The sequence below is a fragment of the Ambystoma mexicanum genome, chromosome 2q (genome assembly GCF_040938575.1).
Source record: "Ambystoma mexicanum isolate Mex_15411 chromosome 2q, UKY_AmexF1_1, whole genome shotgun sequence".
In the NCBI taxonomy this organism is placed as follows: Eukaryota; Metazoa; Chordata; class Amphibia; order Caudata; family Ambystomatidae; genus Ambystoma; species Ambystoma mexicanum.
In genome coordinates this window covers 732614388-732638741 of record NC_090924.1, presented here as the reverse complement: position 1 = coordinate 732638741, position 24354 = coordinate 732614388, and the positions used below count along the sequence as shown (strand labels likewise).

The following is a 24354-nucleotide window of genomic DNA, read 5'->3' as shown; positions in this document are numbered from 1 at the left end:
TTATACTTTTGCACATTATTTATTTTTCATTTTCATTTCACAGATGGCGATTACAGTTCACCATGGTCATAACTGAGATGATTAAGTTAGGATAATGTTCAATTTTCACGACACTGTTCAACAAATATACAAACTTCATAGTCACAATGTTTACAACCATGCACATAACTATATAAACATAAGATACCACATTTTTTAAAGTCAGTTAAAATGTGAGGACAACAAATGGCAAGCGATAAAACCCACTTGTTTAAGAAACATGTATTGCTTTTGTATGTGCATTTTTTGCTTCAGTTTTAAGGCATACACTGTTCTGCATATATCATATGCCAAGTGGTCTACTTCATAACAAAGCGGTGGAGCGAACACAGGTTAATGTAGTCGGTGTAGAAGACATGAAGAAGATGGACCGAAACTCCAGTTTTACGGTACAGTAGTTGCTTGAATTTATCAAGGAGTGCAAACTTCACTTTCTAAATTAGAGCAGTAAAGTAAGGAAACATTTTTTATACAATCAAAAATATACAGTTTATTCCTAGGAAAAAACGGTTAGAGCACAAGCATAATGTTTAACAACCGACATGGTAGTTTGCCCAACAAAAAAAACAAGTCAGATAACACAATAGACATCTTGCATAACACAAATCCCAGACATTGCATAAATCTTAACCAACATATACAAAATAGTTGTCATAACCAAATGGAATCTTGAAACCACCTACAGTGTACTGGACATAAAAAAGGAATATATTAGAGGCAGCAGTTCCAGACTTTTCCTAAGGAGATGCACGAGCCTAGAACCTTTACTGGCTAAATAAATGACTTTGAAGGGAATGATTCACTGCTAATGCAATAACCCTTCTTACTCTATCTAGATTGATGGGCTGTCCTTCGCAGCCAGGGATGGAACACAGCGTTAAGTAAAAAATAATTTTCTGGCAGCTTGAGCACTTGCAGATCAATACCAACCTCTATACATGCTCTTTTTCACACATATGTTTATTTGTTCTCAGTCTATACAAATAATACTTATAGGCTGGTGGATGGTCACTCTTGTCATACAAAAGTTACTACAGAGACTAAACTTGTACTTTTTACTTCGTCACAGTCCCCCTTTCTCTAGACTGATGAGATTTCAAAGAACAGGAGACCCAGGGGAGAGAAGTTAACAAAAACATACTTATTTCAAAGGGGCATTTACTACTGCATAGACACTGTCATGGCTTTAGGCCAAGATTTATGAATGCCATAGGGTATGGGGGACAGGAATCACTTGAACATGAGAACAACCCAAAGTTAGAGAAAGACCAAACAGGCAATTTAAGGTCACAATGGGAAAGAATATGATTTTAAAAGACTTCCCTCACAAACTGTAAAAGATGTGCTTGGCGTGCTTACCATTTTAATAGTAACTGGAGGCAAAGTTACCAGAATACATTTCTAATGTACGTGAAGTGGTTAAGACTGGCAATAAAAATGTGGGATGAGTTCCAAGAAAAGCTTTACTCCTGTGGGACATAGCATACTGTCTCTAGAAGCGATGGAAATGGGATCTTCCATTACACCGAACATCAAAGCATACACTATTCTGACACACAGTAGTGGAAAATTGAACAACAAAGAGGCAAGTAGACAACTATAAGGACTAGGCTTAATTTGTGATATGAATGTGTGTGGGATCTAAGGGGTTTGTTTGGTTTTATTGTGCAGGGCACTGGTCTTCTACAATGTTGACAAAAAATCCCCATATCAGTCTAGAGAATGGAGGTCTGGGAAGCAGGAGCATTATTAATGATCCAACTGTTTCGATCTTTCTAAACTAATCAGAGACATTTGTTAAAAGTATGTTCCATCAGCACATGAAACATGTCAGACAGGCTCACATAATGTTTTGCATACCACTTTCATATTTACCTTTGTGCAAGTTGTGTGAAAATTACTGTCTTAGTAAAACTACTAGAGAATGCAAAACACCAAATAAACACACAAGGAAGAAAAGCTCTGTGCAGTGAACTGGCCCAATAGTAAAACGTGTTTGCAATTTGCAAACAGAAAGAAAAGATGCATTAAAGTCAAACAAGAAAACCAGGTGGGGTGCCACAATCCAAGATCACCAGCCCTAACCACACTGAATGAGAGACTATGTTTGGATTCATTCACATAGTTCAGCCTTCATTAGCATTTCCCATGACATTTAAATCGATTGCACTTTTCAGTAAAACGTCAGAGGGAATGGATTTTATTGCAACTCTCACTAGTAAGCTGTTAAATCAAGGACACCCACAAGAGGGACTTAATATTTTTTAACAAGCAATTACAGCTGACCTGAAATGTCCACGGATATCACAGCACTTATTATCCCAGGAATATGAGAATATTTTATGTGCAGCTTGTCTTACTATCAAATTGCACTAAACTGAAAAAGCTATTTGCTTACTGGCAATCTTCTTTCCCTATTGTAGGTATCGTCATTACATTCATAAAACACATATAAACTATGCTTATACGCTGGATCTCAGAACATTTTCTTTCAAATTGATATTAAATCTAAAATATATTTGCAGGCTATTTATTTTTTTCATAAGTGTTACTCTATGAAAGCACAATTATTCCTGCTTTTTTTGAAAGACTGATTTTTGCCCCTAAGAAAAAAAGCAGAACAAGGAACAAGACAGGCAGCTATATAAAACCAGAAAAAAAAGCTGGATTCTTTAAGTTCCATTGTCCCATAACGCAGTTTAGCGACGGGTGAGTCTCGGATTAGTTTTTTGTGAGCAAATATTGTTCTATGCTAGATTCGGCCTTCCATTATGCCAAAAAAGTTAATGGGGTTGAGGGACAGGGTGGTTATTCATTTAAGAAAGATCCCCTTGCTGGCGAACTAGCATCACAGTTAATTACCTTCTCTTTCCCAATCATTGGATATTTGCAAAAATCTGAGTAGAACAGAAAGCTCATTCCAAACGTTTGGAAGGTGACGACATGACAGGCACAAATCACAGCCTTTGTTGTCTATTTTGAAAAGCTTAAAGGATGCTTCGCCTTACTTGAACATCCTCTTTTATAATTAAAGCTTTAATTTTTCCAGCCACAGGAATGTTTATTACAAGAGCAGTGGTAGCCACTGTTTTATGGATTAAGTATTCGGTTTACCAGAGTGAGACATTTGATCTTTTGCCAGCAAGTATAAGCACAATCCTACCCATCTATAAAAGGATTGCTTGGATACTGGAAATCATTGGTCTACTACTCCATAATTTACTAAATAAATCACATGCCTTCTTACGTGCAGAACTTAACGAGATTGCTGTACTGAAGTGGGAAAAAAAAGGATGGCACTTTGGGCACACATTTAGGATGATGCCTTAAGCTACTACGTGCCTTGCATGGCTCGCAAATGCAGAGGGCTTCTTTTTTACTCATGCACCTACCCAACATAATTACTACCAACATGTCTGTCCTATCAAAACATTTTGAACTGGGAAAGTAATGTTCAGGCACTGGAGAAGGTGCCCTCATGAGGGTAGAGTTTCCTAAGGTAGTCTAAAAAATCTATACTGAGAAACTCTAGTGGTTTAAACGATATATGCAATAGAGGTAATGCAAGATTGTTAGTTCTTGGCAGGCATTGGGGTTTTGGACTCTGCTTGCACCATAAGTAGAGTATCAACCACTTGCTTCTTTTAGGATATGCATGGAGCTCTCATGTAGATTTAGATGCCCAATATTTGATGCACTGAGAAGCCATGCAGTGAAGTTCAATTTTGTCTAATTGTGATGGTACACACTGCTTAACTTGGTAATCAATCCAGGCTGAGCAGGACATTCATGTGTGGTTCTTGTGGCGCATATATAATGTATGGGTACCACCATTGGGGTGACCAATCAATCATTCGCCTTAAATCTGGTTTATGTGAACCTGAAGGCAACGCCTTGGCATTTTGTGTTTTTTGCTGCAGCAAGCAGCTCTATTTTTGAGAACTTCGTTGCTTAACACCCGTTTGTGGTCCTGTATGAATGATCTTCTAATCTAAAAAGGCATCCGTATAAACCTTCTTCACTCCTAGAAGGCATTTCGCAGTTATGGTCAAATCCTTTGCCTGCAGCCAGTGCTAGATAGTCTGAGACAATGCCCCATACCCCTCCACCACTTGCTGGGAATTCAATCTCGGTTTCTACCACTTTGTTCAGGAAACACATGTTTGTGGCACTGTTCATTTGAATGAACAATGAGCCTGTGGTAATAGGGCTAGATGTATACCCCTCAAATGCAATTTTATGATGTGGATCGTTTTCTGCATGCTGGGTCAGATTCCTTTAGTCGACACCTGAAACATATGAGCACCCTAAACCTTCCATGAGGCATCGGTTTGGTTGGGTTGTCTGGAATGGGATTACATCATCAACTTGGTCTTTTGCACCACAAGTGGAATGGCCTCCTTGTTGGACAGTATTGGTTTTACTTTCCACCCAATAGTATGTGTGGGGTTTAAAGTCAGCCCCAGGATCAAATCAACTGCCTCTAGCCACGTTGGGCCCAAGAGTGCAGAAATCCTTTTGGTGATTGGAAAACAAACTGGGGGCTGACAGACAAAAAGGCAGTATTTCACTTGTAACTGCCACACATCAAAATGCTGGTTACACTGTAAACAAAGAGTGCAAATATCATATCAAGGTCTAATACTGGATTGGCTGGCAGACCACAACTGCTAAACCAAAACACTCCAGAATGAACCCATCGCTTGGTCAGACCATCATTACATATCTTTCGCCATCCAGGGGAAGACACCCCATAACCCTAATCCCATTATCGCCCCTCAGACTTTATCCAGAAACATCCAGAACATAACGCTGCAGAATATAAACCCATTAATCCACAGCATCCTGGATTAAACTAACTACAAGAACTTAGACTCTAACGAACTAGTCAACCTTTATAACGAAACCTTATAGTCAGTCTTGAACAACATTGCGCCTATCAAACCAAAAAAAGCCAAACCAATTACCCACCTCAACAAATGGTTCACACTGGAACAAAAAATTCTGAGGAATACCAAAAGAGCGTCTGAAACCACATGGAGAAAATCGCCTACTGCTCCCAACAAGGCACTGTTCATTACAGCGTCTGCCTCCTATAAATCTGCCATCCTCAACACCAAAAAAATAGAGACCTACGACAATAGAATCCTAAACGCTAAATCAAGGACCAAGAAGCTCTTCAGTATCATAAGGGAACCAGTTTCCAGAAGCATGCGTGAAGGATGCAGCCTGGTGCGCCAAAATCCAGCAAGCTCTAGCTGACAATATCTCGTCATTACAAATAAAATAGAAGCCAAAAAGAACCTTGCTAACAGCTCCATTACAAAATCACTCTTCAGACCACCAAGACCCTCTGTGTCCACACCTTTCTCATTTTCCCCAAAACCCTCAAGGTGCCAAGGAGATATCTGCCCAGCCCCTATCATTAAGGAAGGCGCCAAAGAGTTGTCCCCTTTCATCGCCACAGTGATAAATTCCTCATTCAACACTAGTTCAGTCAACAACCTCAAGGAGGCCTGGGTTATGCCGCTCCTAAAAAGACCTAAATTAGATCTAAGCATACCAACTAATTATAGGCCAATCACAACCATCCCATTCCTCCTAAAAATACTAGAAGAGTTGCCTACCTCCAAATCCAGAAACATTTGGAAGGCAACAATTTACTTGGACTCCGACAATCTGGCTTTCGGCCTAGACACAGCACAGAGACGACCCTTCTGGACCTTAAAATCTAGATGGATGAGGCCAATGATAAAGGCAACTAGGCAATCCTTCCATTAGATCTTTCTGCTGCATTCAATCTGGTCAATCACCACATACTTACAGAACACCTGACCACAACAGCTGCCTTCTCCACCAATGCCTCCAATTGGATCAAATCCTATTTATCCAATCGAACTACCAAAGTCTTCGTGGCCACAGCAGACCCTATCCCTATCTACTGTGGGGTTCCACAGGGCTTGTGCGTTACCCAACGCTGTATAACATCTTCACGAATATCCTCTTCGATCGTCTTGACAACATGGGTGTCATCTACACGAATTATGCAGATGACACCCAGGTTCTCATCAAGCTGATTGGCTGCTATGAAGACGATTCCAAGCTAATTAATGAAATCTACCTGGAAATCCAGTCATGGATGGCAGCCCTTAGCCTCTGCCTTAATGACGAAAAGACGGCACACAGGCACGTCTAAACAAACTTGACCCTCGGTACATGTCCTTCAATATCGATGAGAACTCTACCAAAGTTGCAAAGGAAATCAAAACCCTCGGGGTTTATCTAGACTCTACCCTGTCGCTAAAGAAACAAGTCAGCGCCACCGCCTCCACAACAGCCTACACCAACAAGTTGATCAATGCTTGTAAATCATACCTGTCCCCTAATAGCTGCATTACGCTAGCCAGGGCCCTAGTGCTCTCAAAGATCGATTATTGTAACACTCTTTTCCTAGGATCCTCTGAACGGAACCTCAACAGGTTACAGGTCCTACAAAACAATGCCCTGAGATCAGCGCTAAACATCCCTAGGTCCAGCCACATCTTGAATCTCAGACGGGATGCCCATTGTCTCCCGGTGCATGACAGAATAGCATTACGCACCCTAGTTATCACCCACAAATGCTTGTCAAACTCCGCCCCTAAATAATTGGCCAATTACTTTTGTATATGTTCTTCACTGTACTGTCATCCAACTGTAACCACTGGCGACATCAGTTTGCTCTTATCTGTATTTATTGGCCACTAGACATACCTGTAACCCTTGGTCGACTCGTCTGTTATCTTATGTATGCCTGTAACATTCTCATAAGTTGTCCAGTGCCCAGTTACCGCAGGGTTAGGTGCGCAATACAAATAATAAACAAATACAAAATGGACCCTGCATGCGACTGACTTTTGAATACAAGTGACTGAGGTCCCAAAGTGCACTTTTCCCAAAAGAAAGATGCCATGGAAAAATGTGTGCATTCTATAGCTTAGAACAATGTACACATGGAAACCGAATCTCCATTGCCAGAGTAACGTGAATATATTTCAACATTGATGGCAAGAGGAAATTACATTATATAAAAGTTCTCGTGTGAAATTGTAACATTTAAAATCACAAGTTTCTGTTCAGAAAAATTGGCTTCAGTTTCTGTGCAGAACACTTAAACGGTGACCTGCCCCATCCCCCCCTCAGATGTAAATGACAAGCGCTGCCTTACCCATTATTCTGAAAATCTCTTTGAAGCTTCCACAGAGCCAACTTGTGCAGGACTAAGGTTTTTATGAGGCCAACAGCTGATCCCTGGTAAAACAGAAGTCTCATTTAATGGGTTGACCTTTCTAAGATACTTGGATTAAAATATAAAATCGGGGTCCATCTCCTTGAGCTAATGACATCTGAAAGACACCAGAAGATGCTTTATGAGTCAGGGCCGGAATTAGACCATCTGGCCATGAAGATAAGATCCATTTCTGCAGGCCTTTGACTCCGCTGTTGATTAACTTATACCAGCCATGGTCAACAAAAGAAACTGATGGACCGCCATCCGAGTGGAGAAACAAAAATGTACTGTTGATTGCAAGAATATGTATGTAATTAATAGAATGCCATAGGGTTGCATAGAAGAACATATCTTGTTAATTTTCTCAGAAATCATGAATCACACAATAATGGGACACATCACTGTACAGCTTATAAAAAGGCCCATCTGTTGATTCGCCTCTCATAACAATTTGACAGTGGGAACAGGAGTTACAACCTAAAAGGTGTTGTTAGCTCCTAAGAAAATGTCACGAAGCAGCGATTTGGTAAGATTATACCTAATTAAATTAGATATCTGTATAGAATATGTCAGGTTGATAACTTACAATTTTTGAATACATCACAAAAAACCCTCATTCGAATCTGCAACATTTTGCAGAGACGAGCAACGTTTCTTGGGTCCGCATTGGGCAGACCATTTCATATATATACACACACACACATATACATACTGTTATGCTTGACTATAAACTAAAAATAGTTGCCCCATTGTACTTTTTAAGTGCCAAATGGAGATGTGCAAAAATGTAAATTCAAGTGGGTGGACTGATCCCTTCCCACATTTGGGCTTGGTAACTGAAGGGACCAATCAAAGAAAAGAGGCAAGGCCTGGGCTAAGGGGATGGAGAATAGTTGTCTAATCCCAATTAAGAGCCAATGTGCTGGCATCTCAATTTAGGCATTTTGGGGTGTGGTTTAGATGTTAAAAGGTGTCGCACAACAGGAATCGGGGGGAACTGCCCAATTTCAACGGAGTGGGACTACTGCAACATCGCTGGAAAAATACCTTTGCCTGGGAGACAGGAATTGGGAGTTAACTAGGAACAGAAACAGAAGCTGGGATTCGGACAAGGAGAAGCAAATAAAGGGATTAATGCTGGAGGCCATTCTTGATTGAACCTGGTGAGGCCTCTAACCAAGTCCTGATGTTTCACCCGAGTATCCAGAAGCCTTGAGGATTTTCTCTATGAGATGAAACCCAGGGCTAATTCATGTAAGTACATTTGTCCAACCAAACCAAGTCTTGTGGGGATCTGTTGACGCAATAGGTTTTCCATTATTGATTGGGTGGGCAGACAAAGTAGACCCTTAGCATTTTAAATAATTTAATTAACTACCCCTATGGCCATCTAACACAGGGTGATTTTGTTGAAATTCGAAATCAATATTGTTTCCAGTGTGAATAAAAATCATAGGCTAAAGTAAGGGAGGGCTGCATACAAAACAAAATTCCCAACTGTTCACTATTTCTCAGACCTGGTCTTAAAGGGGAGGGGTGCTGAATGTAAACTGAATACCTGGGTTTTGTGCTGGGGCAGAAAAGTGGTTTGCTAAAATTAAATAAAGTTAAGTCTCTGATTGAAAAGCATACCTTTCTACTGAGAGTGGGGAAGTGACCCCCTTCTAGGAGAGAGATTCTCCATTGCATTCTGGTGAAGGGAGAAGGGAGATATTATGTACATATATATGTATATAGTGCTTTGTTTTTAAAAGTCTATTGTGCTCCAACACTGCTAGCATTTCCAAGTGCACAGGGAGATTAAAACGAACAGAGCGCTGCATGTGTTAAATAGCTTTTACCAATAGAAAAGTGCTGCATTTATTTAAATTAAACATTATATAAAGTGTCAAGCTTATAATCCTGTCATGTTTTAAGGTGCTATATGCTATTAAAAATGAACCCCAGGCAAAGTGGTTTGACTGTACAAGTTGTCTGTCTAAACGTTTTGTGATCCGTGTTATCCTGAACCAACTAGTGTTTTCAATTTTGTGAAAAAAAGAATTATTAGGAAAGAAAAGCATTTGGGCCACAGAATGAGGTGGCGTGATCTGTGATCTGGTACAGATACATTTTCCTATTCTGTAATCAATATATATTCTTTCTATACACCGGCCTGCTTCTCAACGTATCTTTGGCACAGGGGTGAGAGTCCTACGTGGTTGCAAATGAACCACAGACAGGGCTAGATTGAGCTTAAAAGGAATATTGGTGTGGCGCTTTTGATTGGGGGGACTGAACACCCTGTATTGATGGTTGCCGTATAAATATCTCCTACATGTGCCTCTTGGGACCGTTGGTCCTCAACATTTTTGGAATGCTGAGCCTGGTATTTGGGATAATTATGCAGGGCTAAATGTAACCCAGGAAAGTTCATAATTGGCTTGCAGTGGGTGTGGTAGTACTTGCAGAATGATGCATGTTGGAGGCCCAATTTAAGTTTCTTTGAAGGAGACATATTGGCGTGAAGATGACTAGGTTCACATGAAGTCCAAAGCTCGAATGTCTTGGCACAGTATTGAAATCATTGTGTTTTCTTGTCTGGAAAGAGATTACTTTCATCAACAAGTCATTCCGAAAGGGGGAAAATGTAAATCTTGGCTTTTCTGAGATTAGCAGCAACAGTTGTCAAGTATGTGGAGAAAAAGCACAGAATGGAATTGAGGCCAACATGAAATTCTTTGCACTTAAAGAGTTGGTGCTCTACCAAAAACCTGAAGAATTGTGCATGCTTCAGGTAATCAGTTTCTGAAAGTATGTACCCAAGGAGCCTTTGGGCACAATCTTTTTAAGTGCAATAATTTCCAAAATTCTTATAATTTATTTCTTCACCCACTTGTTTGCCCTTTCAGGTTAGACTTTGTTCTGAACTGTTTGTTTTTCTTGCATACTAACCGCAGAGCTTTCACATTTCCCATTTGAAATTTAGGAACATTACAAGACCACTGTTCCAAGCAAAAACAGGACTGGATGGCTTTCTCACTCATGGCCACAGGAAACTTGAGAGCTCGGTAAGTGGTCTGGGCCTGGTTTGCCATCTAATGTGCTCACTGACCTTCAGTCTTCTGGATTGCATTTTGCAAAATTGGGCACTACTTCATGGTGTGAAAATTACGCAAGAAGACTAAGCAACTTTGTCATCTTTTCTGGATTTTCTTAGTGGCACCGGAGGCACATTTTCTAGAGAGTGCTAGCATGGTGTTGAGGAGTAGTGCAAGAGGTGTGAATTCGAGGTTGAAGGGAGGACAAATGATTTTTTCTTCCATAAAAATCATCTTTCAGTGAAGCAGTATGCAGGCGTCAGAGTGCACGTATACTTTTTGACCAGTCTGTGTCAAAAGATCTTGTTCCATGTCAGGGAAAAGCGAACTGGGAGTCAAATATCAATACAAGGGATCTTAGATCAGACTGGATGCCTTAAAGTGATAGGTCAGTTTTCCCTGGTTCTATTTAGCGGTTGGGCAGTTCTGTGTGTCTAAAAACAGTACAATTATGCTTTCATAGATGAAAACAAAAAGAAACACATGTTAATATTAATTGTTAATGTTTTATAGTTTGCCTATTTTCAAGTATTATAATCCCATTATTTTTCTTGCAATGGTTGGCTTGCATTGTGCAAGGCGTTTGCAAGCCCTTAAGTAGTGACATCAGAGGAGGAGAGGAAGCAATGTCTGCAGAGCCATTATATCAGTAAAGTGACAAAGTAAAAGGTTGCACACTCTTTCAATATACAGCAACACCTTTACTTGCCTTGTAAGCCCATCCTACAACAACTAGTACCACCAGAATAATAGGTCTACAACCAACAGAAATACCACTGCAACCAATAGTAGCAATAATATTACAGCTAGCTCGTAGTAGATTTAGTAAAAATAGTACTACTGCCAGTACTACTAGTAGTACTACTACCAGTAGTAGCAGCAGCAGCAGCACTTTAAGTAGAAGTGGCAGAATGATTACCCTTACCAGTGGTAGCAGTACTACTACGAAGTAGTAGCACTACTGAGAATATGAAGCCTACCAATAGACCTATTAGATCAAGTAGAAGTACTACCAGTACCACTACTACAATATCACAAGACATAGTACCAGTATTACTACACTAGTAACAGTACTACCAGTAGTTTGCTACTGTTGATGCTGCAAGTAGTACCAACATTGCTGCTACTACAGCAACTGGTAGCAAGAATATCACATACACTAGTACTACTTAAAATGACAGTATTAGTGGTGCCACTACCAACAATAATGATGCTACTGTTCATAGTAGTAGTATTAAAGATGTTAGTAGAAATACAATTGCTACCACCAATAGTAGCAGCAACAACATAAGCACTAGAAGCATTACTAGTACTACGGGCCAGTACTTTTTCTTTGACTACTACTTGTTGTACAACTACAGTTGGTAGCAGTAATTGACAAACACTAAGAGTACTATTACTGGCAGTAAAAGTAATACTTCCATTACTGGTAGTGCTACCACTGCTGATATCAATATAAGTACTACTACTAGGAGCACTGCAGCTTTGTCTGGTGGGTGGAGTATTTGTAGGTAATTAAACTTGTTGGTGTAAAGTAAAAGACAAGGCATCCTTTTGCTTTGCCCCTCTTCTGTTATAACAGATCATCCGACTACACTCCCTCTACTCCTCCAATGCCAATCTCTGGAAGACGACCAGAGCAAGACAAATGCTTACATAAATGCTGAAAATTAAATGTATGGTAATGTTTTTAGGCTGAAGATAAAACGGGAACAACAGCTTTGTGAAAATGTAAGTTCCCCTTTAACTGGTGTTGAGATGTAATGTTAATTTGTTAAAACGTGTTCAGAGATTCCTCCCATAGAGAGGGCTATTTAGTAGTTATGAATATTAATGTAGACCCCATGATGGTAGAGATCCCAGACCTTAATTTTAGAGCAGTGGCTTGCTTCCACTAGTGCCAAAAAGGTAGAGTTGGTATCACTGCAATGGGGGTAGAAAGAGAAACAGCATTAACTTATTTTATAATGGTGGACTCTTTAATTGAATGTAGTTAATCTTACCATCAATTTACATTTACAAGACTTTGGTAATAAGGTATTAACGCCAAAAATTACACCACAAATCGAAAGCATGGAATGCTGTTTATGCACGGACACTGTGGACCAGGTATGAAAGCCCAGATACATACATGGTCAGCAGTTCAAATTTACAACTCGCACTTACTTAATGGTTTTTTGTCGATAAGAGAGGTGAAACATAAGGCTTTACCACCATGATTCATGCCAAACCAGAGAAATACCATTTGCTTTGAGAATGTCTAACACAAATTAAAAGCAGGAATATGTGATCAAATTCAATAATAATCTCTCATTCAATGCGATTATGGTTTGAGCATTCGTGGCACTACAATTTTTCTAGTTCTGCCCCAAAACACAATTTTCAATCTGTTGCCACATGAAACACACATTGCAAATCTGGGCCACTGAATGGCCCATGTCTCCCCAAAAGGAAATGTTTCTGCGCACTAATTAGGAAGACGATATAAGAGTGAATCTTTTCTCATGATGTCATCTATGTTTTGCATTCTCTCTATATTTTCAGTCAACTTTCACAACTTGAAGTATGAAAATGATAAACCAAAACTGATACAAATCTTATTATGGTGGGCCTATGTCACTTAATTCAAATGCCAGAAAGCATACTTTTAGTGTGTGCAAGAGCAAAAGAGTGTGTGTGCGCGCAAGCGAGAAAAAGAGTGCATGTGTGCGCATGCAACAGCAAAAGAAAGCGGACAAACGCTTGAAGAGCAAAATAAAGTGTGCAAGTGTGAAAGAGGGCGGATCAACAGCACATGTGAGAAAATGCATGAGCGAGCATGCGCAAGTGCGAGAAGGAGCGGACAAGAGCAGGAGTGGGTGTGAAAGTAAGAACAAGAGAGCATGAGCGAGAATGTGTGAGAAAAAGCAAGTGTGAGATGGCATCAGAGAAGGTGTGAACAAGAGTGCAAGAGACAGCAAGAGTGAGACCGAGAGAAAGCGTGAGGGGGTGCGTGGGAGAGAACAAGCAAGAGCATGCAAGAGTGTCAGCGTGTGCACGAGAGAGAGCAAGAACGAAAGAGAACATGATCAAGAGAGCCAGAGGAAAGCAAGAGCAAGCAGGAGCATGAACCCAAGAGCGGGAGAGAATGAGCTAGAGTGTGAGCGAGAAAGCGTGAGAGTGAGAGAAAGCAAGTGTGTGAGTGAGATGGCATGAGGAATTGTGTGAGCGAGTGTGAGAGAAAGCGCAAGCTTGAGCGAAAGCATGAGCGTGCAAGGGCACAAGCAAGAGCGTGCAAGAGCACCAGCATGTACGCAAGCAAGAGGGAGAGCATCCGCGCGAGCAAGAGTTTCAACAGGATAGAGACAGCGAACAAGTGAGCATAAGCGAGAGAGAAAGTGTGAATGACAGCATGAGTGAGATAGTGAGTGAGAGTGAGCATGAAAGCAAGTACGAGCAAGCACGCGAGTGAGAAATGGCTTGAGTGGGAGAGCATGAGAGAGAGCATAAGCATGCAAGCGATGAAGTGTGTGCGTGCAGGGATTTTTTTCTCATTTATCACTAAAGGATTTTTCCTGGTGTGTTCCAAACAGGGAAGGAGCTCTGTGCAAGGGTGTCTTCTCAGTTTGTTGTAATAGGTCTAAAAAGGAAAGCATATTTAAAATTACATCCTTAACCACAACCAAGAAAGCATTAATATCTTACCTGCTTTAAATAAAAATGTAAAAATGAATTCATACAAAATATGAATCTTTTTTTAAAAAATACGACGTTACAACTGGGGGAAGAAAATAGATTATAGTGGTGTTGAAATCCTGCAAGGGAAAATATACATTAATTTGGAAAGAAAGGTTAACATGAGTTGGTACTGAATTAAATAGTAAGTTTCTTAAAGTTATGCATGCAAAGTTTGAGATCTTTACAATTGTACACAACTATGACGTTTAAAAATGCAAATTGTTGGCTCTGGAATGTGTACTCCCTCTATATGCCCAGCATTTACATTCTAATCTACATCTAGCTTAAACTCTGATTATATTGGTGAAACATTTTTGCACTAATCTCTTGAAATATTAAAAGACTAAAAGCAGGATGTAAGTTCAAAAATACTCAGCGCCCATATTGTCAATGTGAATCGAGATTCCGTGGCCAATAGTGGTATCATTTATTAAAAATGGATTTGTGGTGTGGAGAGAGTGACGTTGTTTCTCCACATGTTGTGGCACTGTCCCAAATGTACTTTCTAGGGTGGAGTGGTCACTAAATTGGTTGATCTGGGAGCTGGCTGGATAACCGAAAGACCCTCGATCTGCCTCCTGCGCCAATTCCTGAGACGAAAATCAGGAGCAGCTGCATAAAATAGTGGATCTGGCCATGGTACTGGCAAAGAGCTGTATTGCTATGTCATGGTTCAACCCGAACAGCCCCCTGGGGACTGGTTTAAAGACCTTGTCCGGTGGGCTAATGCTGAACTGGCCGTCTTGATCAGGATTGAATGCATGCATAAAAATGTGGCAGTGCCACAGATTGGAATGGGCACCACTGCTAGATGGCTTACTTTATCCATCTGATGAGTGACAAAATGAATGCATATTGATTGTGATGTGGTATGAATGAAGGGATAGACCAGAACTAGGATGGTTGACCTCCTTTCTTTTGAAGTACAGGACCTGTAAGGTGGGAGAGGGAGGGGGTGTTTAGTCTTTAGGGTTGATGTATTTTGTTCCAAGGTTGGCTCTTCCTTTTATTGATACCTGGAAAGGTCATTGAACTATATGTTATTGTGGCTATTGAGTCAAAACCAATAAAGACTTTTTATGGATTTGGGATTTTAGTTTCTAATAAGTCTGAAATCTAAAACTTGTTTCACTCCAAAGGTTTACTTATTTTTCCTAAATAATTTAAATATATATATATTGTTTCCGTAAGCAAATAAAAATGTTAATAGTATGTGCTGATTAAGGGACATTTCTTTATCAAGCTTCCAAAAAACATTACACTTAATTTAATCATTTTTTGTTATCACCTCAAGAAGCTTGAAATCTTTGAGGTGAAGCAGGTGAGTTACAGTAATATGCCTTTTGCATGCAGCAAAAAACATTTGGTAATAAAAAATAACATTATTGGTCGACCAATGACCCCTCACAAGGGAAATGTAGGCTTTCAGACCTTGAATTGGTTAAGAGCACTGTAAGAGCACTGTAATGTCCTGAAATATTTTCCACAAATACTTTATAGTATGCTTAACCTCTGAACAAAGTAGAAAATGCACATTCTAAATAAATGAGTTACTCCAATTTTTACTGCAGAGATGTTCTGGCTTCAACCAAGTGATTTTAACTGCACAAAAGTTGACCGTTAAGATAAAGCTACGAACATATAGAACATGGTCCTTCCCAATCACATGATACATGAAGCTGGTGCACCATTGTGCTTCCGATACGCAATTCATTCCACAAGCACTTAATGTGCATAACAAATTAAATAGGTTAAGTGATATTTAATTACCTCAAAAGCGGTATACAGCAGGATCCAATATGGATCACAGTTTGCAACACAAGCACTTGCTCATGCGATTTATATGGATTCAAATATGCTATATTTTCTGTACAGTAAAAAGGTCTTAGAACCTTACAAATCCTTGGGATTTAGTTCTGAATTACTGTCGAAAAGGTTTTCCACTTTTCACCAGCATCAGTGACAAAGTCTTATTTACCAAGACGTTTCCTTAACTTGAGCAGTTTGAAAATACTGCCAACAAGAGATTAAAAACTGTTTAATTGCCATTCACTTTAAAATTGCCAATCATTTTGACCGTTGATAATCTTTTATTGCAGAGGGTGTCAAAAAGGTGATCATCATTTAGGGAAATAATTAATAGATATCAACTCCAGCCTGACTTTTTTTTGTTTAAATATGCCCTGGTAAAGTTTTAAAAAAAAATCACCAGAAGCTGCGTGGCCCAGAGCACTGAATCATCCACAGGGGAGGTAAGGGGAGCACACTGAGTTAAAGGAAGTATGGTGTTAAGAAACAGTGTCCGAACAGGAGCACTTTCAAAGTCCTTTTTATATCTCGCTGGTCAAAAACATGAAATAAGATAGGAGGGGTTGTGCAGCAAAGGAATTAAAAGAGTTTGGACAAGTACTTGTTCTGCCATTTTAAAGTACCTAAACAATAGCCTAATCTGAACAAAGTGTGTGAGGCAGCTCCCGCAACGATTTATACATCGCTGAATATTCTTGTCTGAGATGAAGGTAGCCGATTATAAAAAGATATACCTAGGTTGCCAGTATTTCCGACAATATTCATGTGACAAGAGTAAGAAGTTGGGTAGAGTGTGATTAAATATTAAAAATATTCAGCACTAAAATCAAAAATACATTTTATAAAAATGTGATGTTATGTTATGATTAATCTATGCTATGGAAATAATTGCAATAAATAGTAACAGGAATGTTGTTACAACCACAACACAGTTACTAAACCAATGTACAAATGTGTATTTCAAGAAATCAACTCCTCAAATTTGAACTTTAAATTATAGGCCTAGCTTTAGCTATTGTTAAATAAACCCAACACATAGTACACAGAAAATGCTCAGTTAACCTGGGCGCAAACAGAGGTTGAATCACAGGGAAACGAGACATGTCCGATTTTCTAGGTTGTGGGTATTCACTTTTTTTGTTAAGCAAATTGACTAAAACGATAAGCAGAGACCAACATCTGGTGCTTGTGCATCTTGATTTAGGAATTAAGTAGTGCACATGGAATGGGGAAACCAGTAAAGAGACCAACCATCACATGCCTGTCAATTAGCGAATTCCGTAAAAAGAATATGTTTGTGTAGAGCAAAGATGGCCTGGTACTGATTCTACTTTACAGAAAACTGCCTTAATGCAATAGGAAATTAACCAGTCAAAGAAATAAAGCCCTCACTGTGTGAGATGTAGAGATTATGCTCATGTTTTCAGAGCACCCAACTCCTGTAAATAACAAAAGCACAACAAAAAAAAGCAGACTATCCGCCTACGCTGAAGTATTACTAAATGGCACTCCAGTCGCTCAAAGGTTTAGAGGCAAGTGGAGAAAAGCATAGAAGAACTGAAACAACAATTTACATACGGGAATGCAGGAACTGATGTACTCTTTAAACAAGAGCATAAAAAATTAGCTGGTGGCCAACATATATTAAGTAAAGGAATTACATCAAAACATTACAAGCATATAAGGCTCATTATGTTTCCATCAATAGGAATATAAATATTGCCCTTAAAGGTAAATACTCCACTACATACACACACACACAACAGTAAACTACAGTTACAAAGAGTACATCCACAGAAATTGTAGCAATATATAACCTATTTTGCAGGGCATATGTATGTACACTTAACTGCCATGTTGCCCTGTATCCTGTGTGACATCAAGCCACTATTGTTATTTCTGATTCCATGCTGGGCTCTGTAGTTTTGTTTTTCGCATTGTAAGTATGGGTCTACCAGTCCGAGCATGCAAAGTAAAAAGCCAGGACTGGCGCACGGAACACACATGACATAAGGCCACTTGGTAGCTATGTGTACATGTACACTCCAAAAAGAATTTACATTCATCTGATAATACACTGTAGTGTATACATGCTAATATTTTTATATGTTCTTTTTGTCTATATAATAATGTTAATCAGGGACTATATATATCTTGGCCCAGATAAAGTACAGGTAGCAAAGGTCCCGCTGGCCCACTATCTTTCACCATCTATGACAAATGTTGTACATATGTGAAGTGTGACCCTATTTCCCATTAGTAATAGCAACACAATACATAGCAGGGACTGCACATATAGCATGGAGTCAATTTCCAAAGAATTTGAACAAATGTCTGCATCCCTGGTTACCTGTGCCTTCAAGCACACATCTCGAAAACTACTGCTTGACAGGCATCTGGAGGCGGTTTACTGGGTGTACTATTCCCCGACCATAAGCAACTACTTTATGCCCAAATGAAATCATACTGTAGACTACTAAGGAAATAGCTTTTGCTTGCATGTCACAATTGATGCAAAGCTTCGTTTTCAGAGACTTTAGATGTTGACAGTAGAATAGCCATCCAGAAAAATGTTTTAGTATAACAGTTATTTTGTTCTAACAGATGGTCTAATCATCACATAGTATTTGAATAATTATCATCTAGATTAAAGGCAGGATCTAAATTGGAGTATTTTCAATGTGCCACCAACATGAGCCAACCAGGTCTCACTTTTAAACTACTCGAAACTCTAAAGTTCAAGATAACTTTCAAAACCAAATATGTTTCACAATACAGTAGGCCATGGATTTCTTTTTCAGTCATACCAATAAGAGATCTAGTAGTGGACAGAAAATTCCAAAACACGTAAAGGTTATTCCTGGGAACAAGGTGTAATATAAGTTGTCTGCACCAAAGGCCAAATGTCAACATAGCTGCCAAAATGATAACTCTTTTGCAAATGTATGTACATGATCAGATTGTTGTTCAAGGCAGACACCTTCGAGCATTGAACACTTAAGAGATATAGGCAGAGGCCTGGCAAAGTGTTCAAACACATGTGTGTTACTTAAAATACCGGTCTATAATTTATAAAAAGAAAAAATAAAGAAACATAAAACAAAGGAGTTAACTACATAATATCTATGTCCAGATTCCCTACACATGCTAAACCATGATCCTTACTCATGTAGGACATAAAAAAATTACACAGGTCGGTATAAACATATTTACTTACTACTGTCTTTATAAAAAATGTATGCAGTACACAAAAACAACATGTATGGAAAAGTATCCATTTAACGTTTACAGTGTGACAACTAAAACTAATAGGAAATCACTGTAATTAAAGGATATACCACATAGCTCTTAATTTAAAAGTTTCATATTTATCGCTGTACAATGTATGCAATTTTTGCATTCTGCATTTCAATTCAAATGCATGATAAAGAAAGAATAGAGATAATGGTTGCAACAGATCTTCAAGGTAATCAGTCTAAGCTTTTGCTCGAGTGTGTGAACATATGAAAACATATAATGCCATTGTAGCTTTCTCTAACCATTTTTCTTCAAGAGACATACACATGCAACAGAGTTAAGTTACCTAGTTTAGTGTAGCATATACGTAAACCTAAGGGGGATCAATGTGTCAAATAAATTCCATGTATGAGTTTTTAAATATATTAGTCATAATGTCATGGTGCATCAATCATTTTTTCGACATAATTGAAGTTTAAAGCAACACTGAATCTCTAAAAAAAAGGCAGAGGTACAGCTTAATCTGAGAGAAACATACCACACCAGGCCAGGTTGCTAGGTTATTAAAGGTGCAACCTGTCCATTGAAGACGTTCTGCAATTGCACCATTCCCTCAAAATGCTCTTCCAACAATGAGTAAAACACACACAGATGTTCAACATTCCTTAAGAAACCATTTCACTCTACCACTTTTCATTAAAACTCACATACTGCTAAATTATAAATATCTTAAGTTTGATGGTTTGTTTTGGAATTAAAGAATAGTGTATGCTATGGACATGCCAGTATTGACATAATATAAAATCCCACCACATAATACACTTTCAATTCGGTTAAGTGTGCATGTGCAAACATGAGCATTACACTTGTATTTTGTTATTTCACAGTGTGAAAACAAAGTTTTAAGCTACCCAAAGTTTAGACCACTATATAAAAAACACGGTAACATCATTAGAAGGTATTCACATACAAAATATGTGACTTTCTTTCAATAATAATGAACCTGTAAATTAGGAGGGCTTGTGTAAGACTGCCTATTGCTAATCTCTGCCAGGAAATGTTTAAATCAGTTTATGCAGACAGGCACACTGCTTAAAATCCACAAAAACGCTTGTAATTTGGTCAAAGGTTTAGCACAGATGCATTATGTATAGTTCTGACAAACCTGCTTCTCTTACATTCATGTTTAAACTGAGCCTGCTCTGTTTAGAGCTACTGATTAATCTTCAATCCTAAATCCTGCAGCCTATGTGCAGCGCTCACCAACTAACCAAGATCAGGAACTATGCATAAACAATATCACTTGCATACACATCTTCAAAATCATTTAGAGTTAAAAAGTATAACCTGCACTACGAAATGGTCCTGAACTTTAAGACAAACAGCTCTCCTAGTCTTCCTAGATGAGAAATAACCAAAAGTCATTTTACTAGACTAGACATCATAGGACCTTTTTACAATAAATACTTTTGCAAGTCAGGTCACTTAGAACTCCCATCTGCTATATATATATATATATATATATATATATATATATATATATATATATATATACACACACACACACTGGAAATTGTGTGTGAAATTCATTGACAAGCACTTAAAAGTTCTTAGTACCTAAAATCCAAGTGTGGCACAGGGTGCCATTTGTGATGAATGCAAGAATTCAGTGACAACAAAACGGTGCAATTGTAATCTTTCATTTAACATACCCTCGCCTGCTTTCTAAGGAAAGCAATTTCATGCAGAAAAAATGAGGATACCACTACTAGAGTTCTATAGATGAAAAATGTAGGCGATCGAGTTGTTTCATTCAGTGATCGAACTGGCAATAAGGTTCTACTCTGAACTGGATTAGAGTTCCTGTTAAAAATGCCCGAGAATTTTCAAATATTTCAAAATATCTCACAAATAACTGACTGTTTCATACAGGCCCAATGCGAGTTACAAGAAAAAGCAGGTGGGTGTTACATTTGCACTTAAACTGCAGATAGAGGGCGGGTTCTTTAAACACTGATTTTACTTCCTGGGTGCGATCAACAGTAAATGCCACTTGCTTTGGGTTTCATTTGTAAGAAGATGCGCGACATGTGCCCCTTAAATGTCAGCTAAATACTCAAACTCAGACTTTTCAATGATATCATAATAAAGAAACAATATCTTTTTATTATCCGCCATTTCATTAAAAAGAAATTCCTGGTATTTACAGAAACATATGAACTCAAAATTAATCACCATGCCACAATCCAGTCGAGATAAAATAAAACCCATTATTTCAGAGAGTTAACTTTCCTGCAGTTTATGGTGTCAAATCCCTGTCAATGATCTAGATTCATGAAGTTTTGTGACACAAATAGGTAGAAATGTAGACTGTATAACAGTAATGCTCAAAGTGCAAGCATTTCTTTAACAAAAGAAATGTCAAAGCTCAAACTTGAAAAAAACATACCACAAAACGAGTGCGGGAAACACAATTCAGTTCGTCTAAGCTTCTGAACACATTAAACTGAATAAGAAAGCATTAACACAACAAATTCTGCAAGAGATGCTTCTTATTCAAAGCAAGAACAGCAATGCAACAGAAAAACAGATAATGTTGATCGAAGGCAAGTGTAACATGCCTTGATCTGAAATGGCACCAAAAAAAAATATAGGTGTGAATGTCCATAGAAGACAACTTTGTTCAAAGAGATGTACACCTTCTATTTATGCAACCACCACACTGGGATCAACCAGAGCTTTCAAGTATCATTTGGATGCCCTCAAACACTTTCCAATGTAACCAGCAGATAATTTCCATGCATCGACTTTTTCCTTTTGGCTATGTCACAAACTGCAGTGAATTATCACTTCACATGTCAATCATGCGCACCAGAAAACCAGTCACCATCATGTTATACTTTTGACGTTTTCTTTATCTGCTCAAGTATCCCAAAAAATGCAAGAATTATCAGGTGTGAAGCAATATGTGCTTATTTTGGGAGTTGCCAACAGATTTGTATGTTTCTTTCAAACATACGTGTACCATAGTACAACAGAACACGCACAGTTACACGTGAAACAAAAATCAGTCGAGAGAGCCAAATGCACCAATCAACAAAGGATTCCAAATGTACACAAATTATAAAGCTGAAGAAAAGTAAATTGAACACTCATATAGGGTTCACTAAACTTGTGAGCAGAGATTACTTAGGGGACTTTTAGAACTGTTGAAATGGAGCTTATTTGTCAAAGGTTTCTGAGTAAACAACCTTTGCTATGACAGGTTAATTCACAAAATTAAAGTCTCCAATAGAGACAAATTACGCAACTACCCCTTGGATCCTACAAAAGAATCAATACACAGAGTATTGTGCAATTAGGCTTCATAATTCAGGCATATTTTTGCCTATTTTCATAATGGCCTTCTGACTCAAAAAACCAGAACAATTATTCGAAACCAAGATGCCATCTTTACTAGAATATCTTCAACACGATTTTTGCCAGCTCTATGATTATGTCATAGACAAACTGACCTTTAGCAGTAATGCTCAGTACAGTAAACAGCAGAATGACATGGTTCCTTATCTACACAATAAAATGTTTCAAAACATTTAATTTGAAACTATGATGTAAAGGAATCTGTTAAACCTATGTTTTATGGAAACCCTTGTATTTGACCCCAGTGTAGTGTGTAAATGGCAAGGATGCATTCTGAAATACACCAGAATACAAAAACCTACCCCTCAAAGGCATCCTTCTGCTGCTCTGTTCAAAGATTGACAATTGTTAATAACTGTGGTTATCCACTGTCATTTGGGAAGAGTTTGCTACTACTGGGCATACTTCTGCAAATGTAATCAATGGCAAGAAACTACTGTGCAACTCTAGTCTTGTAGAGAAATTGCTTTCATTTGAATAAATATTTCGGGAATGAAGATCAGAGCAACCATTACCAAGTATTCTTTACTATGAAGAATTTTCCTTTTTACATTTGTGATGCAACGCTTCATTTCACAATAGTGTTCACTATGGATACACAGTAAGTCTCGGAGGCTAGCGATGCCATGCATTGTATGCATTGAAAACATGTAGCCCCATTTTGTCCGGAAAGTACAGGCAAGATGATCAAACGAGACTGCTCAGCTTTCAGTTCAGCTTCAGATATACAAGTCCTGTAGCGTTAAATGACTTCACTGAGCTCTTGGTCAATAAAGTAGACCAAAAAGTGATCAGGCTGCGTTGACTTGTCCACTTTGCATCCTTCTTTATTTACAACGGTATTTGCAGATTGTGAGGTTAGTGGAGTTCAGAAAATATTATTCAGCCAAAAGCATCACATTGATGTGGGACAAGTCTATCATATGCCTGTAAAACACAAAAGAAAACCGTTAGTTTGTAATGGGAACACTGAGTTATAGGCATAGGTTAAAAGATAAAGAGGGTAATAAAATAGCAGTAAAATGAACACAAAATAACAAGATCTAAAATATTGTGCGCCTGACCCATAGGGAATCTCCCATTACCAATTCATTTGGCCTCCTGAATTATTTGTACATGCAAAGAAAGTGCTACTCAAAGCGTTAAATTTGCTTAAAGGCAAATCTTTGGTACTCGGTACAGTATGCATGTCTTTCCAACACAGACTCGACCCACTGCTATTGGAACTTTAAATCCCTTCTCCTCCAACACCACCAAAATGTTGTAGGTAACAAGAAATAACTAAACGTACAAACGTTAGTAGATAAGAAAGCTTTCTTCAGCCGGTCATTCAGTTCCCTCATTCTCCCCATGTGAAGATCCCTTGACAATGGCGAGAACAAAGCAGACAAGTCTTTCTACCATTTCGACAAATGTGATGCAACCCATAGCCTCACTGGCTAAACTAAGAACAATCGCCTTTTACACATAAGGATGAAGGAAGTAGTCAAAGGAGAAAACTAAGATGCAATGAGAAATCCTGAACATTCTATTGTGCAAAGCTGATGGAGTAAGATGTGCAGGGGACATACGGGTGATGGGGCCACATCGGGGTCAGTTGTGAGAGAGATGGTGGTTGACAGATATTGCTCCAATGCAATCTCCACAGAAAGTAGGAGACCAACGCCGCAAAGGAGGGTTGGGAGCAAGCAGCGAAATCCCACACTCTGCACCCACACAGAGCCACGAGATAACCACCTGTTAGGGCTGTTGGTGAATAGAAGAAAAGGAGATACCGAAGCA

General features: G+C 38.8%; 1 protein-coding gene across 5 annotated transcripts in view; it reads right to left on the bottom strand.

The window, feature by feature from the left end:
* Positions 1-24354, bottom strand: part of RBM33 (RNA binding motif protein 33) — a 1526085-nt gene continuing 1501731 nt past the window's right edge. For 4 of the 5 annotated variants that reach the window (XM_069647955.1, XM_069647953.1, XM_069647952.1 and 1 more), the window contains one exon: positions 1-23499. In XM_069647955.1, the coding sequence (XP_069504056.1) occupies positions 23451-23499 (49 nt within the window). In that variant the 3' untranslated portion in view covers positions 1-23450. The remainder of the gene's footprint in view (positions 23500-24354) is intronic. The other variant, XR_011303310.1, reaches the window with a different exon arrangement.